Raw genomic sequence first — 26,234 nt, 5'->3', positions numbered from 1 at the left:
TGTGGGCTCGCATGTTTAAAGTTACTAAACGCGTCACGGCTTTTTTCTTTATCACCCATTAAGTATTAGTTGGATTTAACCCTCCTGGCTAATCGAGTAATTTATTAAATTGCAACCGTGAGGTTTTATGCATAAAACAGCCCCTCTTCTTAAAAATGACACTACGACCCTGCAGGGAGCAGTAGACTTCCGTTTTTCAAAACCTTAGTTACAGCAGATTCATAATCTCCAAGTTCCGGGGCCATAAACCGTTTCAGAGGACGGTAAAGTGTAAGTAATAACCTTAACAGTCGTAAAAGTGTTTTTACTTAGAGGGGTAAAATAATGACAATCCACACTGTATACATATTATAGCCTCATCACAAACTAACTAAAACACCTCCCCCGTGTGACAGACAGATAATGTATACAACATCTGCGGCGATGTTTTATTAACACTCGCTAGAATCGTAGAGGGAAGGGGGTTAAGAGTGTATACCATAAAAATCGCCCATAAATTCCCCTGCAACGCGTATGCTAAACAAGGTAATGAAAAATTGTTTTACTGTGGAGATGTAATAAAGAGAGAGAGACGCACACACACACATGGCTTGACAACGTTGTAATTTTCCCCGCCAGGATAAAAACGGAAAAATGTTTTTCGCCCTTCCTTTGTCACACCTGCGTCAGTTTTATGGCCGAAATAATGCCTCGTGTGTTTTCCGATCGCAAAAAAACGAAATAGAGTGTTTTAGTCCAATTTAGAATTTCAAAACTTACTTGCAAAAAAAACTGAATCATTTTTGACAGATTGAGGAGGTCTTCTGGAAGTACTGCTTGTTTCCAAACTGCTCCATACAGTGAGACCATCTACAGGACGAGCTTTTCTTCTGGTCAAACTTTCACCTGTAAATATTCCACAAATAAACAAAAGACAAAAAAAAAATGGTCAATGTTGTTTCAGACAGTGGATATAATTAATGACATCAACTTAAACTTAGATTTTTTTATATGTGCATATCGTACAAATCTGATAAATGCCGGTAAATCACCCTGCGGGGTGAAGGGGGGAACAGATTTATGGTGAAGGCGCGACGGGACGCCGGGCCCTTAAGCGTTAAACCAGCTATTTCTGATCTAATCTTAGTTATGTTGCATTGTTCGAGTCTTACCCCCCTTTTAAGGTAATTAATTAACGGTGTCTGGGTAACTAAAACAGTGACACGTAGCTGTGTTTTCTCGCAAAATTCAGTGTACCGCTTTTATCAATAAATGTGTGTCATACAGGCACAAATTGCGGTGAGGAATTATGAATTTTAATAAAGTGGATGTCATACATTTTGCGGGACAAAGCTGAAAAAACAGAACGTGCATATATTAACGTCCTGCCTTGAAGGGTAATATGAAGTCCGAATTCTCTGGGGAAGGCTTCGAAACTGACGGGCCCCCGTTCCCGTCCGTTTATAATTGAAGATTAAGCCCGGTCCCGGACTAGACGGGATCAGGCCCGATTAGCGGGAAATCATTAATATTTTCGCGCGGCACGATTTGTTTTCATTCAAGTTTATTAAATTGCGATCCCCCGAAATTGAAATGTCCGGAATGCAGGACGATTTGGGTAGACAGTTCCGGGAGAGAATTACGCGAATTAACGCCAACATTAGTTACGTGAGATTTTCACATAACTGACAACAAAAATCATTACTAGAAGAGAATAATTATAATAAATATTGCTCTTTCACTCTCTCTGTCTTACTGTCATTCGAACTTAATTAAACAAAAATGAAATGGAGCAAAGCTACAACATTGCAAAACAAAAGCCGGATTAGGTGGAAAGGCAGAAACTTGCCGCCATCATCACTGCATGTTATTAAAGTAAAGCCAACCAAGTATCATGAAGTCCGTCGTCGAGTTCTTGAGTTCTTAAGCCTCTTAAAGTTTTAAGTACCGCTGATTGACTGCTCTCCGGATTGTCGGAGTCTTTATTAGTTGGAACGCCAATCTCCCGTCGTTCATTATTAAATCGACAAGGAGATTTGACAATTTTGACATTTTGTTTGTGTAAAAAAACGTGTCATGATTGACCAGATTTTGGTTGCCAATACAAATTAATAAATAACCGGGATTAGTTCGAAAGGCTTCGCCGCCCCCTCAATCTATAAAAGAACGCTTTAGAAAGGTCCAATTTCCTTGGGGACCATTATTTTCGTCTGACCCTACCCTGGAGGGTAAAAACTCAATAAACGATTGACTTTTCACACTTTTCCCCCATAGTTATTAGAGGCGAGTTATTGTTTTCTGGAAAAAGGTCAGTCGGTTACGTAAAAAATGGATTCTTCTTTGCCAAAGAAAACAGGAGATTTTGACAGACAAGGTTCGAATTGGGTTTAACGCAGCGCCTCCTATTAACAAGGACAGGCAAGTAGTTTATATCAGTATGTATGAGTATAACCAGCACTTTGAATGTACCCAGTGAACTGGGATTTATGCACATGAAAAACTGAATAAATAATAAAATGTGTGTTGAGTTAACTTAACTTAAGTATTGATTTAAATTACCAGAAACCTCTAGAGCTTTTTTGAAAGTGCCAGAAACTGACAAGCTTCTAAAATTCAAGGGCTTTTGCCCAGTACTTTAAACCTTCCCAGACTTGTTTTAAATTGTCAGAGGTCTCTAGGACCGTTAAGAATGTGCCAAAGGCTTATAAATGTTACTGAGAACCCTCTACAACTGTCTTAAACTTTCCCAGAACTACTTTAAATTACCAGAGACCTCTAGGACCATTTTGAATTTGCCAGAAACCTCTAAGTGCTAAGCTCTTCTACGAGTGTTCTAAACCTTCCAAGAATTGTTTTAAATTGTCAAAAGCTTTGATATCCATTAAAAATATGTGGAGTGTTTTAAATCTTCTATAAGAATGGTTTAATATTGCCAGAGGACCCTAAAGACGACCGAAAACCTTCTAGAAATTGCCAGAAGTCTCTTGAGTCATGTTGAAACTTGCCAGAGACTATACAAGTGTTCTAAGGACCATTTACACCGACATATTTAAAGGCATACAAGTTTTCATTTGACTGTGACATTTTGCCTATGACCTATCACAGTCAAAGCATAATTTAGCTTAAGTGGAATCTGGAGCCTACTACTAACTCATTGTTTAAAATTGCCAAAGGTTCCTAAATAAGTTAAGACCTAAAACTATAATCAATTTGATAATCAATTAATATCACATTTAATCATCGATATACGTTTTTTGCTAGTGATTATTGTGAAAACTGAACAACGATTGTTTTAGTGTAATTTGAGATTTTTTACATCTGTAGTTTACTGTGCGTAAATTCTAACATAGTGATGAGTAATATAGTTTGTAATTAGGCAAAAAGGCAGCTTTCAGTTTGCTGCTTCTTCTGGACCAATTACAAACTACTAACAGTATAAAGAAAAACCACTTTTTGTTCCAAAACTATCGATTCCAAATTAACTGTCAATAAAACATACCTTTTTTGTACTTTTTGCGAAGTTTATGATGGACCATTCATCCTCGGCAATCCCATTGGACAATCGCCGATCGACTAAATAGTTTTCCAATTATCCGGTGGGGCGTTTTTGCGCAAACAAGCCATTCCAGGGTCCCTTTAATTCGATAAAAAGTGAATAATGGGAAGCTCGACGTAATGTATGCACTCGACGAAGGTGGATGTACTTTTCACACAAAGAACGACAGCTGATACTCCGGCTCCCAACTGAAAAATGATCCCCAATGCAGTCGCATTTTTTATTTAGGACCGAAATGAGCGAGAATCTCACTTTATTATTCATGCCGGAGCTGCAATGAAAATAACATTACGACAAGGAGAGACGGGGATAGAATAGTCAGTCAATTTTAACTGTCATAACTGGACCGAGTGCAACCGGAGAAAATGCTACAGGAGGGTAATTGGCGTCCGGGCGCCGAAAAGAGTTAAATAATTCACGCGGGTTAAAAAAGCTTATTACGCCCTAACAACTTCCGGAATATTTGACTCTGGGGCATTATCCCTTTGATATATCCCCGGCCCTTGACTTCATAAATATTGATTAGAACGCTACTCGAATTTATGAGGGCAAATTCTTTATTACTACTTTGCGAATTGTACTGGAATTAATTTGAGCTGTTTCTAGAAAATACATTTATGTCATAATTTCCGACACCCCGTAAATCTCCCCTCGGTCCCACAGGCTTCCAGCATCGACTCGGAAAAATAATCATAAATATTTTAAAGCAGTCACTTCGATTTAGACCCCCCGGACTTACCTGTCACATTTCTGCTTAGGTTAACTTTAATCGTCGTCAGAAGAGGGGAGGATGGCAAAATCTTATTTTCATCGCGTCAATGTCTTTCGATTTTAGAATTTTTGTGGGGAAGATTTAGCGGCCGATTTCCACTGAAAGGTTTTCACTGCACGTCTCCAACGACCTAGTTTTGACTAATTTAAAAGGGGGCTGTTTATCATGCTAAATTTGATGAAGAGCCCGAGATGACTAATACTTCCTCTTTCAAAGGAGACAATGAGGAGCTTTGCGTTAAGTACTGGCAACTAATTAACTAACTCCCAAAGTCCGATGTTTGAGTTTCGAGCAGTCGTCTTAAGGGTGGAGGTCGTTTTAATAAATTACCCCTCAGATTGGGTGTACATCCTTCTTACTACAAAGCGACTACAATTTAACATTTCAGTTTAATTCGCTTTCCCGGTTCTGTTTCGGGGGGAAAACAACAAACACACTCGCCCAACCGCCACTGTTTTCATTTTAAAAGTTCCATGTTAACGTGTCTGTTTTTTTCCATGGATGTTTATTGTTGAAACGCGAGCGAGGAAAATGGAACCGGCAAAATTTCATTAAAAGTTTAAACCGGAAGAAATTTTCTATTAAAATAATTTTCTTCGCTTTCAACTAGATGACGCTTTAGTTTTTGAATCGTCAAACACGAAATTTGATCTTGTTAAGGCAAACCCTTCAAGAATAAGGGTTCGATCCCATTCCTCTCACCCTTTCCCGTACATACGTCGGGTTATGACTGGAAATCTCTGGAGGCTCATTGATAATTATTATAACACGAAGGGAGACCGTCAAGGACCCATCGAGGGCACTCAAGGGCCGCGACTTGTGTGTGCCATAGTAAGGTGTTTATTAAGTAGGGCCTACCTGTGTTTTGATTAGTACGCTAGTGGCACCGCAGGGAGTATGAAGATTGAGGGAAGTTCTTTGGTCGATACGTTGTCCTGACATGACCTCATTTGACACGATAGTTAACCATCTGACATGTGCACGCCACTGTCTTTAATATCTTACTGGCCTGCACACGCGGTCAGATCCAGATGCATCCGATGGTCCTAGTCCCTTTTAACCTGTAAAGGGTGCGTTCCCTATTTCCTTGAGCTTTTTGGTCAGTTTAGATTAATTTGTGTTGTGCGTATTTGGGCCTTATCCTAAATTAGTAATAAAAAAACGTCCTGGCAACCTAACTGAACACTAAAGGAGGATTGATGAACTAACAGTATTTCTGGAAAAATTTTCGAACGTACCCCTCATATATTGGTACATTCCCGATTCTGCCAACGTTTTCCAATCTGTTTACTTCGCTCCATTGAGTCCCTTACCTCATTGCCTTAGTCTGTTTCGTGATTTTTCATTCGACTTCTTATTACCCGAGAATCGAGATTCGATCGTCCGCAAAATAATAATTTACTTTCGTGGAAATCCGTCTCGTTTCGGCCCTCTGAATCCTAGAAAACTGAGACCAAAAGCCGAATTAATAACCGTAAACGGGACTCGGGGACAAAGTGACTTAGACCAGCCCAAACTGCCATAAAACGGTCAAGGAATCAATCCTGCCGAAAGCCAGAAGGGCGGCCGGGGTCACGTGACCGTCCAGATTATGTCCGGCCATTTGCCTGATGCGATTAAACTGTTGAAAAATGTTTGATATATTAAGGCCGGGATTCCCCCAGTCTGGGGGCTAAAACGGCCCCATTTGTTGACGGTTAATTGGCCGAAATTGCGAGCGGACAATGCACGATGGCAAGAAAATGTTTGTTGTTTCCTACCACCAGTGTCATTCTTGTCATTTGACTGACCTATTGCACTCAACTGACAGCCATTTCATATTGACCAACCCAATAAATCAATCATTCAATTGGAGACTAAAATATACAATTTTAATATCCGGACTCATCTAAATCGGCGGTTGAAAATAAATTCAAACTGACTGCAAAACAAATTTGAAAATTTATCCCGACGTATCTATTATAAAACATACATAAAGCCGTTGACGGGATAAACAACTGCGGGCTTGTACCTGTCCCAAAATATTGTCAATAACTTTCAGTTAAGCGGCGAAATAATTTTAGGCACGCTGTTTATTTACTGTAAAAGCTTTTTTAATCCACACCCCTTTTTCCCTTTACCCACATTACCAATTCTAAATCGAACAGAGATTTAGTGATGCAATAAAGAATTTAGAACAATTTTAAATAAACAAAATTGTCCGTATTGTTAGGTTCACTCAATGTGAAGCTAGATTCATAGTTCTAATTCCGCAAGAAGTAAACAGCAAGCAGTAGTATTAAGAAGTAGCCTTCCGAAAATGTTTCAGTTAACTGTCAAATTTTGACAGCCACTCCCTAAATTTTCGGTTTTCAAATAGTCTGAGTATTGTAAATGAATATGCTACTTGTACCTGTAAATGTGTTTTGGCTCCAAAATGGTTGTGCTGCCCATATTCATAAGTGCCAGTTCACCAAATAGTTGAGATAGGTTAGTGCACATTCTGGATCTCCTTTGAGAACTTCGGCGCCCTGTAGCGGCAGTCATTTTCCCTGAAAATAGCTTAGTAAGAAAAATGCGGCAAATTTCTGTTTAAAAAATCGTTTTTTTTGTCATAACTGTCAGACCATCGGAGCAATTTTGCTCAAATTTGGAACAAAGAAATTAATACTTATTATGAATGACGTTCTTTCTACGCCTCTATATATTTTTCAAAAATTATAGTTTCTTTTAATTTCATTGTTCACGATGAAAAAGAAATTATCTCTTATAAAATTCTGATTTGAAACTTCGTTTACAAGATAATTCAGTTATTACGTTCAAAGACCCAAAACTAACCCAACCAAACTTAAAAATTGTCTTGGAAACGGAAAAATCACTGAAGAAGCTTAAAAAAATTCATTGTAGCCAGTTTTCATGCAAATCGAGAGACTTTAATATTGAAAATTGACTTGTAGACCTAAAAAACTAAACTAACATTTAAAAAACTAAACATTTAAACTTTAAAAATTGACTTAACACAAGAAAGTGACATCAGAAGCTTAAAATTTGCATTTGAAGTAAGTTTTCATAATTTGAAGACAAATTTCAATATTTTAGTTTTGAAAATAGTCTTAGATACAGGACGTTGACATTAGATTCATGAAAATTGTCCTGAAAACTAACTTTTCGTGCTTTTTACTTTGCTTTTAATTTTTTTAGAATTCTGGACTATTTTTAGTACTTTAAAACTGCTTTCATCTTGGAAAATCGAGTTTCAAGACTATCTTTACCAAGTTATTGATAGCAAACTTAAGAAAACAATTTTTACATTCTTCATAGAGTTAAAATGGCATTCCAAGCTTTGTCACTATTAAATCGAGTATTTCTTAAAAATCTAGACTGTTTTTAGTGCTTTAAGGCTGTTTTCAGTGCCTCAAATCGAGTTTCAAGACTATCTTTACCAAGTTTACTTATCAGGCCTAAAAACCAGTTTGTCCACTGTCCATAGTCTCGAAAATGTTATTTCAAGCATCTTCACTATTAAATTCACTTCTACACTCATAGGTGCAATAAATTGTAGCATCTCTAAGCAGTTCAGACTGTTTTTAGTGCTTTTTAAGACTGAAAAATCGAGTTTAAGACTATTTCCAAAAGTCAAGTTTCTTCAAAATAAAAGTAAAAAATGTTGTTACCAAATGCTACAATATTAGTCTTGAGAACTAATTTTTAGAAATAGTAGTCCAAAAATTTAATTTGCTTCTAGACTTGTTCCAGTCCAGAAAATAGAGTTGTTGCACCAATTAAAGTCCTGAAAATAGACTTTTTAGGACCCTCTTTAGTCAGTTCTAGCCTTAAAAGTCAACTTTTAGTAGTAAAAAATGAGTTTCATGCACAATACAGGACTGTTTTTAGTTCTTGAATGCCAGTTTAAGACACTCGACCAGGATGGCAGTCTGCGAAAACGAATTATCAGACTATTCCTAGTAGTAAATTGCAAGTTTTTAGACTATTCAGTACAAATTTGAACTCTCACAAGTCTTGAATGTTCAGTTTTACGCTATAAAACGATTTTTTAAACTGAAATTTGGAGGACTGTATCTTCTTTAGGAATTATTGTCACAATACTGGACCACCCTGTATAGTGATGTAAATTTAATCAAATCTTTACAAGTAACACATTTTTTATTAAATTTTAACTGATATTGTTTCTGGAACTTTCGAACAAGATTTTTACTTGGCAGTTACCTCCACACTAAAATTGCCCATTTCGAGCTTGTACAGTATATGGATTTAATAAAGTAATTACGGTTGGGAGTTTTCCAATTTTCCGCGCTCGAAAAAAAAACGTAGAAAAATACTCAACTTTGAAGGTAAATTTAATAATAAATAAGTAGCTGCCGCTGCTATATCCAGGTAACTTTTATCTGTTTCAAGTTCCCCGGAGGAATGTCGAAAGTCGAGCCGAATTACCGTCTTCAAAAAAACATTTTCCTTTTCCAGTCGTGGATGCTTTATTATTTATAATGCGTGCCTTGTTACACCCTCCACCCCCTTAATCGTACTAGTTGCTGTTTGAGAAAGGCAGCAGTCGGACCTGTTGTTTACAACTTTAGCTTTATTGCGCTTTAAACATTTTTTAAACTTTTAATTACGCCCGGATTTAATTATGCCCGAAACTTACACTAAAAGTTACGGAACGAAAAATTCTGTTTTGTTTAGTAGTAAGTTTAAATTTCAGTGGCGCCACCTTCACAAAGTGCTGTGGCTCGTGGCTTTTTTGACAGTCCAATCGTAATTGATACGCCACTGCTAACATTAGGTCTAATTAACGAAATGCACTGACTTTACAGCTCGGTTTGAGTCATTAAAACTATACAAGGCACCATTTTAACGTTTCAACGGAGCGGAGGCAATCAAAGTTTAGCCTCAAAGTTTAATAATTTTTAATTAAAACTCTTAAATACACACAATAAAAAGGTGGGGGGTGGAATGGAGGGTCGGAGACAGACTTTCAAGCCGTATAAGTTTTATATCGTAGAGAGAAGTTAAAGAGAAGTATAAATATCTTGGAAACGGTCTTGGCGTGGCACGAGCCCATTTTAAAAACTGATTTGTCGGTACAAACGGTCCGTTAAAAGTGGCTTAAATTGGTTTGCGGCCATTTTTATTAACCAGAATATGACCTTTAATGGTCGAGATAGCGCTGTTAATAAGACCGGCTTTCTTATATTGGATAGTAAAAACGCGATCTTAGAATTTTGCCAGACGATTAATGTTTAGATTGTCTTGTCTAATGAGGGAATGCAATTTTATTTTAAAAACACTGACTAAAACGTACACTTTCAAGTTTTCCCATTAGGACACATTTTTAATGTAACTAGTGGGGAAGGGGAATTCCATTAAAAGGGACTCCCCCATTACCATCCACCTTTGGCCGCGAGGCAACCACTCCACAATTAAATGTTGCACTCCTGAAGTTTTGGAGGGCTCGTGGGACTGCGGCCACCCGTTCTAAATTGTGATTTTTTTTTATAGTGCGAAAATAACCCCGCAAATATAATGGGAAGATTATGCAAATGTAATTTCGCTTGGGATATTGGATTTACGAAAATACTTCGACGGGTGCGGGAATTGATTGCTCCCGAATACAAGGTATAATAATGCGCGGCGGAAACATAAAGGAAACAGGTTGCGGGGTTCCGGAAAAGCCTATCGATGGCTTTGCCACTAAGTTTCTATTTCCGCATCATTAAAATTAACATATTTATTAGTCAGAGCTTCCTTCAGACTCTAATAAAACTTTGGCGGTTTTAAAGTTTTCTCTCTCGCAACTTGTTACGCCACGGATGCAATTTCTAGTCTGGTGACTCGTGCTTTAATTATGCATGCACCCCCTTCCCTGAGGGGACGACCAAAGAACCAGTATACATATGTGTAGCTTATTAAGAAGTCTCAGAATTCCGTTCGAGTTTTCTATCGTATGAATGGGAGGGAATAAATAACACAGCCGCTTAACGTCAAGCAGAGTTCTTTTACTCTAAGTGATAGAATATACATATAAATGCGAAAGAAACCGCATTTGGAGAAAGTGAGAGTCGTAAAAAATCCCCCGCCGAAACGGAGTATGGAGAACCCCCCTTGGCGCCGAACAGAACAACGAGATTTCTGTTTATTGTTTAGATTACGAATTGCCCTTTTTTTCGGTGCTTTATTGCTTTGGGGACCGCAATGAAGAGGGCTAGAGTACCACAATAGTAAATATTACCTCAACCATCGTCATCCGTTGGAAATTTGCCAGATAACGGTAATATCTAATACGAGTGGAGATATTGAACACCTGTCTGGCATACACGAGATAACAACAAGGTGAATGTGGATATAATAATATACATACGGAAGCGGAAACGTCCGGGGATCGGGTAAACTGGACGGATCGCGCAAAATTTTAATTAAGTTTGGGAAGCGGATCGAGCAGAGCTTTTGGAAATTGGTCCGGGTTTACGGCACGAGTCGAATATTGATTGAACGCGACACGGTAAATAAATAAAGAAATATGCCGCGCTATGAAGACCCCGGAAATCAGTAAGGAAAAACCGGTTAATAAATCTGTTTTACATTCATACCAACATAACCTAACTTTAGCCCCTAATGCTAAATCTACATGTGCAGAGCTGGTGATTGGTCAAGAAAGTGCAACTGCTTTTTCTTGACCAATCAGAAACCACCAAACAGTGATATTGAGGCAAAAGCTGCACTTGTAAACCATAATACTCTTAACTAAATTTTGTATTGGTTCTCTGTCCTTACCATTATAACATGCTTTAAAACTTCCTGTCCCTTCAAATCTTCATACATGTAGTGTGATTGTTTCCAGAGACAAATTTGCAGTGGGTTCCAACTTATCAGCCAACTAGGAATTGAAACCTAAAAAACACTAATGCTAATTCAAGGTTCTCTACCAAGCTAATCTGCTCAGTCAAGAATTCACAAAACTTACAATTATTTGAATTAATCCACAATGTAAATGGGGTGCTCCAGTGACCAAGACGTTCCAAATACTATCCAGAATAGAGTTTCCACTGATGTGTATCACCGCATCAGGTACCGCAGATGTACTTCATAGCTTAATTACAGGACTTACAATTGTACCATCTTTACCGGTGTTGGGGCCCCAAAAACACAGTTCAGTTCATAGCGCTGTGCAAAACAAAATTGAATTAAATTAAAGCATCATAACAGAAACTGTTAATGAACACGATTATTTATAATTAAACTAATAATTAAACAAACAAACAAGGGACGGGAACTGTAACCTGTAACCGTCTTTGCACACGACCTGACACAACTGTTGTCGGTCAAAAAAAACTACAACAAACATGTCACGTGATGGTATCCTAGCGTTAGAAACAACATCCACGTGATACTAGGTTGCGGCCGGAAACTATCAAATAGCAGTCATCCACTGACATTCAATAGAAATCGATAAAATTGTGAGGTTAGGAATATTTATTCAAAATTCAAAAGTTTGTTTACTGTTTACTTAGCATAAGTGAAATAGTGTATTTACAGGTAATACCTTAATGTTCAGTAAACCGACTTTTCAAATATCTCGACAAGCCATTACTCTGGAAAATGGACAAGGGTTTTCCGTCTGGACTTAACGAAAACATGCCAAGACTTTTGTCCTGTGTGTTTGGTTTCTTGTAATGCAAAAAGGTAATATGCAGAGTTATTTGTCAAAGTGCGTTATGTTGAGAACCGTTCGATTAATTGTCGCTATAAATTGAAAGCGTCCGCAAACCCGCCTGGCCGTGTCCATAAACAAGTCGCGGCCCACCACAAAATCGTTCCCCCGGCTCGATTTAGCACCTTTTGAATCTTCTGTATAGTTATACACGTAAAGAGTTCCGCCCAGCTATTCGGTGCACCACTAATTATTTCCCGTCAGGCCCGGACAATTATGACGTCGATCATTCCCCAGGACTCGGACATAAAGCGACTGGGCGTCCAATTCTCCGGTCGACGATTCTAATCAAACCCCCATATGTTTGAAACAATCTTAAACTCTCGTTGCTTTACGAGCGTGACGTTCATTAAAGGACGGAGTTTTCGTCTCCCCGCGGGTAATGGCGAACAATTCCCCACCCCCGGAGCGTGGGGAACGCTAAAATTCCTCCCCGTTCCGATCGTAAACTGCACGGGACACATGTTCCACTTCAAACCATCTTAGCCGAACCGACTTTATAGGTTTTAAGTTCGAACCTAAGTTAGACTTATCCGATGTGACTGGGTCGTATAAAACCAGTTTTATTTTTCTGTAAAGGGGGGTGGAGTGCACAGTGGCAAATGACGCGAGCCTCGTATATTTCCTCCCTCAAAAGGGCCTAAATGAACTTTTCGCTTATCGGTCCCGATCGACACCAAGTCAATTTCCTTGCCAATTCGGTCTTATATCTCGTTTTCAGGAGTTATTATCGGGAAATTTGTCAATGGACATAAAAAAACCCATGTATATACGAAATGTGAGAAATTCCACCAATAGTAGGCATCAATCAAACACCATTTTTACTTCTGAAATCTAAAACAAATTTATTTTCAGGTTAAAGTGATGCTGAGAGTATCAAATCCGTCATCCAATGTACTACAGGACCCGGGGGCCGGTTCCAACAACTTCTTCAGTCTGGACAAGCGGAAAAAACAGGTGACCTTGGTGGACCCATCGGTGCTTAACGGGACCCCCGCCCCCGAAGACCGGCGGGTTGGTGTGGCCGCCCCCAAGATGTTCGCCTTCGATGCCATTTTTTCGCAGGACGATTCCCAAGTAAGTTGCCTGGTTTGCCAATCTGGAATTGCTTTTAATAAAAGCATTAAAAATTCCGGGAATTCGATCTCGGGGGCACAAAGGATCGTGATTTAATTAAGTGAATTTGTGAATATCCCTCCAGCAGGAGAGGGAACCCTTTTGTATTTAATTTGGAAACTTGTCTAAATTTTTTAAGTATAGTAAATTTTCTACACAAAACTTTGCATGTACAAGTTACGTTTTATCTTACCTGAAACTGTTGCCAACTTTCTGAATAGTTTTAGGGCAAGTGACAAACATCAGGTAAATTTTCAAGAATTTGGCAACGTAGGCCTACGTTAAGCAGAACGGCCATAAATTCTTCGCGGGTGCAATGCGACACAATCCGACGTTAATAAATTGGACTGCAATCGTGTTCATTAAGAAAATCGTTGCCGAATTACCGTGGCAAAACCCGATTTTTCCTCCCCACCATCTCAATTAGGAGCCCGATTTGCGGGGGGACTTTGGTCCCCCAAATCGTCAATTAAAAGCCATTGTATTCCTGTCTGTTTTAAAAAAGAAATTAATAGACTCTGGAATTTCCCCCCTTTTAGAATTTTATGTTGACACTTGACAGGGCTGCCAAGTTGCATTTATTAAGATGTTGGCTGCAGTTGCATAATTATGCCCTTAACTTGGATAATCAATCATCAATTTCAATTAACGTCCAATTAGAGCATCAACATGACTATACTCTGAACTGCAACTAAAATCAATGTTGCCAAATAGTGAATATGATTTTTTTTTCAGAGTGAGGTATGCTCAAGTGCTCTTACTGACGTCATTCACGCTGTGATCAACGGAACCGACGGTTGTTTGTTTTGTTTTGGCCACGCTGGTCTAGGTGAGTGGTTTTTTTTTTTATTGCAACCCTCCACCCACCCTTTCCAAAGTTAATGGCCCCGTTCCAGGGCGTCGAAACGGCCGTAATCCCCCCGGAAAGTAGACATCTCACTTTATAGGCGCTGCGTTTATTCTAAAGACGAGCTTAAACGGCTTATCGGGTCTCTGGAATCGGCCAAATCCGATACAGTATTACTTTTCGTCGTGGCTGGAATTCGCAAAACAAGACTTCCATTTTGTTTAGAGTGGAAGATTAGGACGGATATTCGTTCCAACACACTTTTAACTAGTTAGTATTGGACTAACCTGAACACGCGTATTTAATATTGAAATTTAATTCCCAAATAGTACACAGGCTCTTAGACAAGTCTTAAACACTCCTCGGCTCGTCGTAATTCCGCTAAACACAACACACTACACAAGTTTAAATTGAAACGAAGTGCGTTATGAGCACTAAATTTTAATGAATTACCCTCGGAATTAAGATAAATCCGCCTTGGGGGGGAAAACGCGCCCTCAACTCCTTGCAACTACCAAGATGGGGTTTACTTATTAACCTAATGACTCGAAAATTACATTTGCAAACAGAAGAACAGTCTGGCAGACGTAAATAAGGAGATAAGCGAAAAAAGCTTATTGGAAGCTCGACAAAAACCTCAGAATGAAAACCGAGTACAAGGGGGTAACAGTGCACGTAATGCGCCATTTCTATGCTAACTCGGAGCTAAAAGACGCAAGTCTCATCCCCCGGCAGAAGTGTCGTTTTGGCATTATTAGGCATTATTTATAAAATGGGGTTTTGTCTCGTAGAAATTTTGGCAATATCCAGGTTCTGGAATGACGTGTGCGGCATATCGAAAACAACGCCCCTGATTTAACATTTAAATAACCTGTATGTTATGGGGATTCGGTTTTTAGGTTAGGATAGTCAAGAATAGTCTCTATTACGATTTTTTTGAATCTACTCTATCCATGGAATTTTTAATTTTTCTTTGTTCATGCCAACTAGTAACAAAAATGTTATTGTCTAAGAATAAATTAAATATTTGTCTGTGTTGTATTGGCGTTTCAAGTTAAGATTGCAGCGCCAGTTGAACTAAAATAGGGCAACCCATTCCTCCTCCTAATTCCTAAGTTGAAAGGACAGTTCTAAATTCCTAACCAAAATCAACGTAAACAAACGGAGAAATGACAGCTAGAATGCCCGAAACTGTTTTTAAAACTGATCACCAGAGGGAGTATCTCTTATTTTGAAACGCCAATTAAAAGCGTACAGTTTCGATGATAACTTGACTGATGATAATGACTTAACCAAAACATGTTTGACTATTATTATACAAGGAATACTACATGGATCGGATAAATACAAAAAGGACGTGAATAGTCTATAGAGTTTCACTCTCTAGGTCAAGACAGTTTGGAAGCAGTACAAGTTGTTAATACAGTTCTTGACACATTTCCAGAAAAACAAATCTGCTTATTTTTGACCTGATTGTGAAAGAGCATAGTACATTAATACATCAGTTTTAATGACTTTTAACTTTAGCCCAGCTCATTAACCATGCCACTAGCTATTAATTAGAGCCTCCGGCCATAATTTACCGTTATATTAGTTGATATTTTCTAATGACTTGCATGAAATGCCCACAACCGAAAATTTACGCCCCCCACGTCCGAGTGATCTATATACTAAGCCTATGGCGTGGATATTTGGTATGAAAACGACTCCCAGGCGGCTAATAAAAATTATCCGGAACCAGGCTAAAGTTCCGTAATGAAACGCGATAATCAACCATAAAACTAACTTTTTTTTCAAGCGGTCTAAAATAAGCCTATTGTGTACCTGTACTGCCGACGTAGAAAGGCTATTTCATATCCTAGGAGGTAAAAAAATAATGTCCAGAACTTACTTTGAGAACAACACTTACTTTGCTTTGATTGGCTTATCAGGCTTGGCTCTGCAATACAATCCTTTCATGTTCTTATTCTGAAATACAGTTTTCCTGAAGGTGTCAGGGCTAAATTTGTGATCAAATTCAAAATATAAACAATAAACAAACGGATTGACACAAAAAGACAAAAACTGATTGACACAACACGGCTAATACGAAGCTATTTCCAAAGTTGTCTAACAGAGGGCGTATCATGGCTGTCTAGCGTCATCTGTCGATTACGGTTACGCGCTCCGAATTTACACGGAACGCGGTTCTTGAAAATAGGCTTTCAAAAATGTTATCGGCCATTTGCTCTTGATATTTTTTCAGTAACCGTTATATATGTATATTTACCAGTCCGAATTAATCGGTTAACCTGGCTAGGAAACGATACACATCCTTTGTTTACCTTATTACGCTTTCACTGTGTCATCTGTCAAAAATCGTGATGTCCATGGCACACTAATTCAAAATTCAAACGCCTTGTACTAATACTACCATATTGCGTTGTTGTATTGTCAAATAAAGTTTTAGTGAAGCTGTAAAGCGACCTAAATTGCCGAAATGAGTGATAGTGATAAAATAAGCTGTACACCACCTGCTTTAGCAGCAATAGCGTCAAATACGCTAAATAATTTGATTCCTGGCAGGTCCCGCGTGCTGCTTGAAAAAAAAATAGTATACCTACGTTACACGGACGTAGAAAGCGATTATTGTGCTTCGCTCAGTTGTCCAACTCCGAGCTCAGCACAATAATCGCCTCTTTCTACGCCTAATAACATAATATACTATTATACGTTTGACTGTTTTTAATACTTCCAAAGGTAAATCGTACACGATGTTGGGCACGCCGGAAAACGCCAACACGCTCGGTATAATACCGTGCGCCATCTCGTGGCTGTTTAAGGGAATCAACGAGCAGAAACAAAAGACTGGAGCCAGATTTTCGGTGCGAGTCAGCGCCGTCGAGGTATGCGGACCGACCAATCAGCTTCGAGACCTGCTGGCGGGTTATTCGAACGGTAAGTGCATTTGTTTAATTAATTAGCCGGGGAAGATTTACGATTTAATTAAATGGAGTTGGGAGTATCATTGTTCCGCCTTTTAAGGCATAGATGCAAAACATTCAAAAAAACTACGGTAAAGCATAATTAGACGTTGTTCAAAGACGTACGATCAGTTAGGGAAAACAATGCAAAACAGGGGCGTAATAAATCGCGGACCATTACACGTACACCGTATTACACACGGTTGATTTCTCGTTCGACAAGGCAAAGTGCCCATTTCGCGTTTAAAGCGATACACGGCAATTTGTCAAGAGCCCGAGACATAATTAAAAAGCGTTTTAGTTTTTAGCGCACGGCAACTTTTCCTCGGTGATGGGGGAATTTTCTAAGGGCAATTTCTTGCCACGTAGAAAACTCGCAAGATAATTAAACAATAATAATTTTATGACGTTCCACGTGGAGTACTTAAATTTAACGAGATTAATTAGAAACGGGGCACTTATCCGCTGGCTTAATTACTCGTAAAAGGACGCGGAAGCTCTCTTCAGACTACTTTTTCCAGTTTGTATTGTTGGAAGTAACGTGGAAAAGCGACGGTGTTTGTTACTTCATAACCGCCCGCTTTCGAGGAGCCAAGATTAGTTTAAATTAATTTAGGCAATTATCTCAACATTACGACCGTCTTTGTTTTATCCCTTCGTTAAATTAGTTTCAAACGAAACATTCCACGATTATGAGGAATCAAAAGATTAGGGTGCCTCCTACATGTGTCTGTCAAATTCGAATGCTTTGTCACCCTGCTAGACTTATTGCATTCTTGCCAGACTTGCAAGAAAGTTTGCGTTAAAATTAACAGTTAAAGCCCACAAAACACAATCTTAATCATCACTAACCCAAACCTAAACATGTGAATAATGCCCGTGCTTTACTATACCTATATTAGGCCAAAAGATTGCTATGAATGTTGGCTTCAAAGCTTCGTACAACTGTTTGAAGTCACGTTTTGACAGATTGAACAGGGCTATTACGATAATTTCTCCGCGAGAGGGCGTTTGGCATGGCACACTAGATATGTTTTGCTAAGCCGGATTGGTATGCTTTCACATTCAACAACAAAAACTCTACAATAATTGTGCACTGTTTTATTGTTTTTATAGTTATTAATATGAGACTTTGAATAAAACGGTGTGTACTATAGTAAATAGTTAGTAAATCTGACTATAATGGTGAATCTGCTTTTACCAAAGCAAATATCATACCACAACATGCTATTTGTGGTTTTATACTATATAGATAATGTTATTTATCAACATAAAAGTAATACAATAATTCAACAATTAATTTTCTAAGCTTTAAACCAGCAGAGGTTAGGAAACTTACACCTGCTAGAAGTTGCTTTTGGTTATTCACAATCTGGAACTAGGCAGCCCGGCATTCCCCATATAACTCACAAAACTCGGGAATAACACAAATATACAACTTTAACTTACCTTTTAATACCTTTTTGTCATAAATTCGGACAGCGCAAAATGACTGGAACGAAATTGAAATTTTAAATTCAAAATGTCAACTAGTAATTAGTCGTTATCTTTCGGATCTAAACGCAATATGATCTAAAAGTCACGTGGCCTCTGTCTAATTTTGTGATTATGGGGTCAGGTGATTTTTAGAAAAAAATAAAGTGGCTCCCTCCGGCGGCGGATTCTATCGATATAGTTTTTCGTCAAATGTCAAATTGTGTGTCTTCTCTCCTATTTAATGGCGTTTTCGATTGGCAAGTTTAGTGTAAAACCAATGTATCTGTATCCTGCTCTATCAAATGTCATTGAAACAGTGTGGCAATACACTGGTTTTGCACTAATAAGATAGAGATCTATAAGAGAGGATAATAGAAAGTTGATAACTTCAGTCACGTCTACGCTGGAGCGCCACCTACAGCAAACCTCTGGAGGACAAACAAACCATATTGTTCTTGGACCACGAAAACTACATTTTTATGGAATCGTGACCGCGTATTTCTCCCCCATTCCGTTGACTTTTTTCCGTTCACGGCTAACGTAAGACGTGAGCGATCGGGCCGTGAACTTCGCTTGATGGACGATTCATCACCGGCTTTGTTTATATTTAATCTTCCGGGCCGATATGCGTGGGGTTACAAATTCGAGTGTGCCGACAAAATGACAGGGTGGCGTGCGAACCGCGCTCGAAATGCGTCCGACCGATTATCAGATCCTCCCACCCCCCCCAAGCACCTTTTGCTTATGTTTAGTTCAATGAAATGTGTCTCATACTCCAACAAATTATGACGACAGATTAGGTTAGGTTATCTCTATTTGTGATGGGTCAGTTCAAACTTTGACAGCATTTTCCTACTAGACTGTACCGAATTTTTTAGTGTTTTTTCAGGTTATTGGATAGGAAATTTAATGAGGATTCCAAAAATGTGCTTAAAAACGCGATTCGGACACTCTAAATGGGTTTTATGAGCAATTTTGTTGCAGACTGTCTTTTAAATTGTCATTTTTGCTGTTCTGACTTTGACTACGCTTTTGTACCTGACTGTACCGAATTTTTTAGTGTTTCTTCAGGTTATTGGATAGGAAATTTAATGAGGATTCCAAAAATGTGCTTAAAAAGGCGATTCGGACACTCTAAATGGGTTTCACGAGCAATTTTGTTGCAGACTGTCTTTTAAATTGTCATTTTTGCTGTTCTAACTTTGACTACGCTTTTGTACCTGACTGTACCGAATTTTTTAGTCTTTTTTCAGGTTATTGGATAGGAAATTTAATGAGGATTCCAAAAATGTGCTTAAAAACGCGATTCGGACACTCTAAATGGGTTTTATGAGCAATTTTGTTGCAGACTGTCTTTTAAATTGTCATTTTTGCTGTTCTAACTTTGACTACGCTTTTGTACCTGACTGTACCGAATTTTTTAGTGTTTCTTCAGGTTATTGGATAGGAAATTTAATGAGGATTCCAAAAATGTGCTTAAAAAGGCGATTCAGGCACTCTAAGTGGGTTTTACGAGCAATTTGTCGCAGACTGTCCTTTAAATTGTCATTTTTGCTGTTCTAACTTTGACTGCGCTTTTGTACCCGACTGTACCGAATTTTAAAATGCTTTTTTAGGTTATTGGATAGGAAATTTAATGAGGATTCCAAAAATGTGCTTAAAAAGGCGATTTGGACACTCTAAGTGGGTTTCACGAGCAATTTTGATTTGTCTTTTAAATAACTTTGACTACGCTTTTGTACCTGACTGTACCGAATTTTTTAGTCTTTTTTCAGGTTATTGGATAGGAAATTTAATGAGGATTCAAAAACTCGATTCGGGTACTCTAAGTGCGTTTTACGAGCAATTTTGTCGCAGACTGTCCTTTAAATTGTCATTTTTGCTGTTCTAACTTTGACTGCGCTTTTGTACCTGACTGTACTAAATTTTACAGTGTTTTTTTACGTTATCGAATAGAAAATTTAATGAGGATTTCAAAAATGCGCCTAAAAATGTGATTCGGATAGGAAAGATACCCAAAAAAAATTGAAAAAATACTTTTGGCCCAAAAATCTGAAAATGACAAAAAAAAAACTGTCACGTGACCTTCGAACACCGTCATCTGTCAGTCAATGATGTTTTGATTACGATCTGTCCATGTTCAGTGAACATTTTATTCAATTTAGTCAAATATCAGGGCCGTAATAGCGCTGAACCTCTCCAAGTGTCCAGGGGGCCTATTCTTGAAAGCAGAAAATGGAATTCTCAAGAGAAGTGTTGATAGAATGTGACAGAAGAAGCTGACAATGGCGGGTTCCTGTTACATTCTACAGGTCTTTTTCTTGATAACTCCCCTGTAATGGGCAAAAATGTAACTGGGTACCTTGGAGGCCCTAATTTCAATTTTTGGTACAAGCAAGTTTGAAAATTCATATCTCCTAAACCAAGTGAAGGAGAGTGGTGATTTTTTTTCTGGACATTGTCCCACAGGATTGGGGAGTGTCCAGTAAAAATTTCAGTTAAGTCAGTGAAATATTAAGGCCGCAATTGCCTTGAATCTGACTAAGTGTCCAGGTGGCGCCGGACGGTCATATCTCCTAAACTAATTAACTTCATTTAACAGCCCTGACTGTCCGCTATAAGTTCCCTAATCACATTTGGTGGTTCTATTTGAAATATATGTAAAATTTTGGATATAATCACAAAATTCAAAACGAAATTAACGCATCCTGGTAAATTTCACTGCCACTCAATCTAATTCAACACCCCGAGGCGTGAGCGCTTCCTCCCACATAAAATACGCGCCTTATCGTCGACTTACAAGATGTAATACACATTTTCCGCCCCCGTTTTCGTATCGGCACAGATGCGGTTTATCACCGAAAAAAATGAGAGAGGGCCACGAGAAAAAGGGTTTTTGTTGTCGCCCTTCGACGTCACAACTTTGATAATTAATCAGACACCTGACGGCGTCGCGGCGTGCAATTTAAAAGTTTCCACGCTAAACAAGACGTCGCAAAAAGCTCTCGAAAGTTAATATTTTTAGTTTTCGAAAGTGCCTAAAAGTTTGATGGTTCCCATCGACCCACGTTTCTCTGCATTGAATTTTTGAAGCGGACAATAGTCTAGAAAGAGTTAGTAAGCAAACAAGTGGTCGGTTTACATTCTTGCGGGCCATTAAGCCCGCTTTAACCAAGTAAAAATATCCGAAATGTACACATTACCAAACCTATGCAGTAGTTTATTTAAAAAATGTTCTAGATTCGGAACAATCGCCCGGCATGTACTTGAGAGACGGTCCTCTGTTCGGTAATCAGCCGCCCCATTGCGAACTTCGAGTCCCTTCTGCAGAAAAAGCCGCCCACTATCTCGACGCCGCAATCGAAGGCCGGATACCTGCCACAAAGGACGATTACAGAGATTCACACCTTTTGTTCACTCTGCACGTGTATCAGTACAGTGTTGCAGGGAAAGGGGGAGGTAAGATTCCACACCACCATTCCATTGAAGAATGATTGAGACGGCTAGAATTATTATAAACCAAGTTTAAGGCTTGAAACTTGTTCTCAATTACATTTAGAGGTCTATGGAAGTTTCAAAATGGTTCTAGAGGCCTATGACAATTTAAAACAGTTCTGGGAAGGTTTAAGACAGTTTACCTTTTTTCAGAAAGTTCTCAGTAACTCTTTGGCACATTCTTAACGGTCCTAGAGGCCTCTGACAATTTAAAACGAATCTAGGAAGGTTTAAGACACTTATAGAAGACCCTGGCACTTTTTAGAAGGTTCTCAATAACGTTTAGAGGTCTATGGAACTTTCTAAATGGTCCTAGAGGCCTCTGGCAATTTAAAACACTTATGGGAACGTTTAAGACACTTCTAGAACCTTCTGGCACTTGTAAGAAGGTTCTCAGTAGCAATTAGAGGTCTATGGTAGTTTCGAAATTATTCTAGAGGCCTCTGACAATTTAAAATAATTATAGGAAACTGTAAGACACTTGTAGACCCCTCTGGCACTTTTTAAAAAGTTCTTAATAGCATTTAGAGGTTTATAGAACTCTCAAAATGGTCCTAGAGGCCTCTGACAATTTAAAACAGTTATGGGAACGTTTAAGACACTTGTAGAGGCCTTTGGCACTTTTTAAAAGGTTCTCAATAGCATTTAGAGGTTTATAGAACTCTCAAAATGGTCCTAGAAGCCTCTGGCAATTTAAAACAGTTATGGGAAGGTTTAAGACACTTCTAGAACCTTCTGGCACTTGTAAGAAGGTTCTCAGTAGCATTTAGAGGTCTATGGTAGTTTCGAAATTATTCTAGAGGCCTCTGACAATTTAAAATAATTATAGGAAACTGTAAAACACTTGTAGAGGCCTCTGGCACTTTTAAAAAAGTTCTTAATAGCATTTAGAGGTCTATGGAACTCTGAAAATGGTCCTAGAGGCCTCTGGCAATTTAAAACAGTTATGGGAACGTTTAAGACACTTGTAGAGGCCTTTGGCACTTTTTAAAAAGTTCTTAATAGCATTTAGAGGTTTATGGAACTTTCAAAATGGTCCTAGAGGCCTCTGGCAATTTAAAACAGTTGTGGGAAGGTTTAAGACAATTCTAGAACCTTCTGGCACTTGTAAGAAGGTTCTCAGTAGCATTTAGAGGTCTATGGTAGTTTCGAAATTATTCTAGAGGCCTCTGACAATATAAAATAATTATAGGAAACAGTAAGACACTTGTAGAGGCCTCTGGCGCTTTTTAAAAAGTTCTTAATAGCATTTAGAGGTTTATAGAACTTTCAAAATGGTCCTAGAGGCCTCTGGCAATTTAAAACAATTATGGAAAGGTTTAAGACACTTCTAGAATCCTCTGGCACTTTATTCTTAGTAGCATTTAGGGGTCTCTGACACATTCAAAATTATTCTAGAGGCTTCTGACAATTTTAAATAATTCTGGAAAGGTTTGTGACACTTTTAGAGGCCTTTGGCACTTTTAAGAAGGTTGTAGAGGCCTCTGACAATTTAAAATAATTCTAGGAAGGGTTATAGGCACTTGTATAGGGCTCTGGCACTTTCTAGATTATTCCCAGTACAATTTAAAGGGTCTGGCACTTTCAAAATGGCCCTAGAAGATTCTGGCAAGTTGAGTTAAATCAAGCAAGTTTTTATTTTTCGAATTAGTCTATGAAGTTTTGATACAAAGATCCTGCATTTGACCATACAGGGTGACGCAGAAAATTACGTTTTTTTTTTGTTAAATGGAAAATTTTGATTTTTTTTTGCATAGTTCCATCATGTAGAAAATAAACTACGGCCTAGGAGACTAATTTTTCAGATTTTCGTGGGGTTCAACAATTCGCTTTTTCCAGTGAAACGAACAAACTTATTTAAGATGTTTGTTTTGTTTCAGTGCAGATTAGAAGCGAAAAGTTATGCAAATACATTTTTCAAACAGGCACTCCCCCCTCTCCCCAAAAATAAAGATGTCGGTGGGTTGTGCGCGCGACCGAATTTATTGTAATTGGTTCTCCCCTTATCGGTGGCAAAAACGAGAGCGTCTACTTAAAAACTTATTCTCGAGGACCCGTTTTTTTTTCTTTCGCTCCCTAATCTCAGAAATTGTCCTCTTGGCCGCGAGCGAAAGCCGTCTCAATCTGATAGACTGCGATTTTTCATCCCGGACAACTTTTACCTAACTTTTTTTCGGAATATCAAACAGTGGCGGGGGGACGTTCACGACTGCACCTTATCGACTTGGGAAACTCCGAGAGGGGCAAAGCAAGCGGGGGTATTCCATTGTCAGGGGTGGGGAACATCCTTCTGGCCATATTCAACGGCCAAAAGCACTTGCCCTATAAAGAGCACAAGCTCACTCATCTACTAAAAGGTCACAATGCAACTTTTTAAGTTACTTTATATATAACCGCCACATTTACAGACTGTTTAAGTTCCTTAACTTGCCACGCGGCTATGATAGTTCACGTGTCACCTTTTGTTCAAAACTACGCCGAAACTCTAACGACAGTCCAGTTGGCTTCCAGAATACACCGGATGAGACGTCGGAGAATTAAATTTGTCTCCACAGGGGCTGGAAACGGTTCAGGTTGTCCCCATCACTTTTTAAATGATTGCAAATTTAATTAGTGTTTAATAAAGGAGGTTCTTCCGGTGAAGATCAAGCCAGAACTACGGGAACAAGCAGCGAACCAGATCCTTCGAGCAGTGATCTGTCCGCTGATACCGTCATCTATGTAGGACGTGCTGATGACGCCACAGATGGCGAACACCCTCCAGTGTATATACCAAGTTTAAATTCAGGTGATAACCGGTGTTCAATGAGTAAAGCCCTGAGGGGTTCCTCAGCCGAGCAACGGCCTTCCAAGTCTTCCCCCAAGTTGGAGAGGGATCCGGATAAAGTGCACCGTACCCTCAAAACACCAACGCACAGCGCCAAAACTTCTCCAGCTCATACCGGGGGAACACCCAAGTGTTCACCCAGTCGAATACCTTCGGTGAAAAAGTCGCAGGAGACTGGGAAACATTCAGTTAATGGGGCCAGCGATGAGCAATGGATTGACGGACCTAGGTAAGTTCCATTAACTATTTTCTTCACACCAACTTAACCATTTTACTCCAGAATATCCAAAAGTAAAGTGGCCGAGGCAAGACACTTAATGAAGGAACCGTGCCACATTAAAAAACGTGAAACATGGATTGACGGACCGATGCAAGGAGGAGTCGAAGCTCAAGGGTAAGTTTACTAAGCATCTTCACCTTTAATTGCAAAAAAAAATCAACAAAGGTACGGATACATGGATTCGCACAAGAAAAACATGATCAGAAAATGGGTGGAACACCAAACGTTCCAAATACAAAAAACCAAACATCCACCCTCCACATCGCATTCCAAAAATCCCAGAGAAGAAACTGAGGACGAAACAGTTGTAAGACCACTATCAAGTAAAAAACACGAATCAGTCGAGGAGAGCGTTATCAGAACTGGCTTGAAGCTCAGCAGGTAAATCCATTTAAAACCAATCATCATACTAACTAATCAAACTTAATGTAGCAACGCGGCATCACGAGTCGAAAACATCATCCCTGAAACTGACGACGAGCCTCAACCTGAAATGGAAGAACCTTTCGTGGAAGACGACGATGAAGAACCGGTTTTACCCCCGGCGCTCCCAATCATCCAACCGCTCAGTTCTAGAGAAGTATCCCTGGAAAGTCTGGACTTAATTCTCAAGGAACGAATGCTCTCGAACGCAGAATACAACAAAAGCTGTCCGAACAGTTACGCCGAAACGAACCATTCCGAAGAGGACGAAGTCCTGGAAATTATCGAAGTGGAGGAACCTTTAGAACCCGTTCCAATGATGGACAGCTGTCTTCAAGTTACCGAAGAGGATATCGCTTTCTGTATGGGATTTTCGGAGAATCCACTGCCCGAAGTCGACCAAGAAAATCCTCTGGATCATCCTTTAAGGATTTTGAGTCAGGAAAACTTGACTGTTGTGTCCACTTTCACTGATTCTATGAGCGTTTACACTGATTTGGAAAGGATACTGCCAAGGCATAGGTATGTAGATCTTAAGTGTTATAACTATTGGACCAGTCACTTGGTTAAATCCGTGTAACTGCCAAGATTAATGAAGAATATTCTAGACACTTTGTGCTATATTGTGTAAAAAAATGAAGCTTCTAACATCAAAACTGAATTTGTAGTGAATTTTCAAAATTTCAGTTCAAACTATAAACTTGTAATCCCATTACATCGTGACGTCATTCCATTTACTTTGATTTTTACTATACATCATGCATCCAGCCCATCTGGTAGTAGGCAACCACAATT

At 39.0% G+C, this 26,234-nt stretch overlaps 2 protein-coding genes across 11 annotated transcripts in view; one reads left to right on the top strand and one right to left on the bottom strand.

Moving 5' to 3' along the window:
• Positions 1–11,982, bottom strand: part of LOC145736308 (uncharacterized) — a 62,592-nt gene extending 50,610 nt beyond the window's left edge. For 6 of the 8 annotated variants that reach the window (XR_014179882.1, XR_014179889.1, XR_014179887.1 and 3 more), the window contains exons 1-7: positions 11,266–11,982; positions 11,076–11,192; positions 6,700–6,838; positions 5,546–5,754; positions 5,166–5,492; positions 3,479–3,723; positions 760–885 (exon numbers count right to left, since the gene is read on the bottom strand). The gene's annotated coding sequence lies outside the window, so the exon portion shown is untranslated. The remainder of the gene's footprint in view (positions 1–759; positions 886–3,478; positions 3,724–5,165; positions 5,493–5,545; positions 5,755–6,699; positions 6,839–11,075; positions 11,193–11,265) is intronic. The other 2 variants (XR_014179883.1, XR_014179884.1) reach the window with 2 other exon arrangements.
• The window catches only part of LOC145736289 (kinesin-like protein CG14535), an 80,213-nt gene that overhangs the window by 50,097 nt on the left and 3,882 nt on the right, over positions 1–26,234 (top strand). For 2 of the 3 annotated variants that reach the window (XM_081990616.1, XM_081990619.1), the window contains 10 exons: positions 12,868–13,089; positions 13,864–13,957; positions 16,715–16,912; positions 21,655–21,873; positions 24,099–24,266; positions 24,318–24,482; positions 24,536–24,965; positions 25,017–25,130; positions 25,182–25,397; positions 25,449–25,961. In XM_081990616.1, coding sequence (XP_081846742.1) covers positions 12,868–13,089; positions 13,864–13,957; positions 16,715–16,912; positions 21,655–21,873; positions 24,099–24,266; positions 24,318–24,482; positions 24,536–24,965; positions 25,017–25,130; positions 25,182–25,397; positions 25,449–25,961 — 2,339 coding nt within the window. The remainder of the gene's footprint in view (positions 1–12,867; positions 13,090–13,863; positions 13,958–16,714; positions 16,913–21,654; positions 21,874–24,098; positions 24,267–24,317; positions 24,483–24,535; positions 24,966–25,016; positions 25,131–25,181; positions 25,398–25,448; positions 25,962–26,234) is intronic. The other variant, XM_081990618.1, reaches the window with a different exon arrangement.

Source organism: Ips typographus, linkage group LG12 (genome assembly GCF_016097725.1).
Source record: "Ips typographus isolate SLU linkage group LG12, UJ_Ityp_2.0, whole genome shotgun sequence".
NCBI classification, from domain to species: Eukaryota; Metazoa; Arthropoda; class Insecta; order Coleoptera; family Curculionidae; genus Ips; species Ips typographus.
This window is presented reverse-complemented; position numbering and strand designations above follow the sequence as displayed.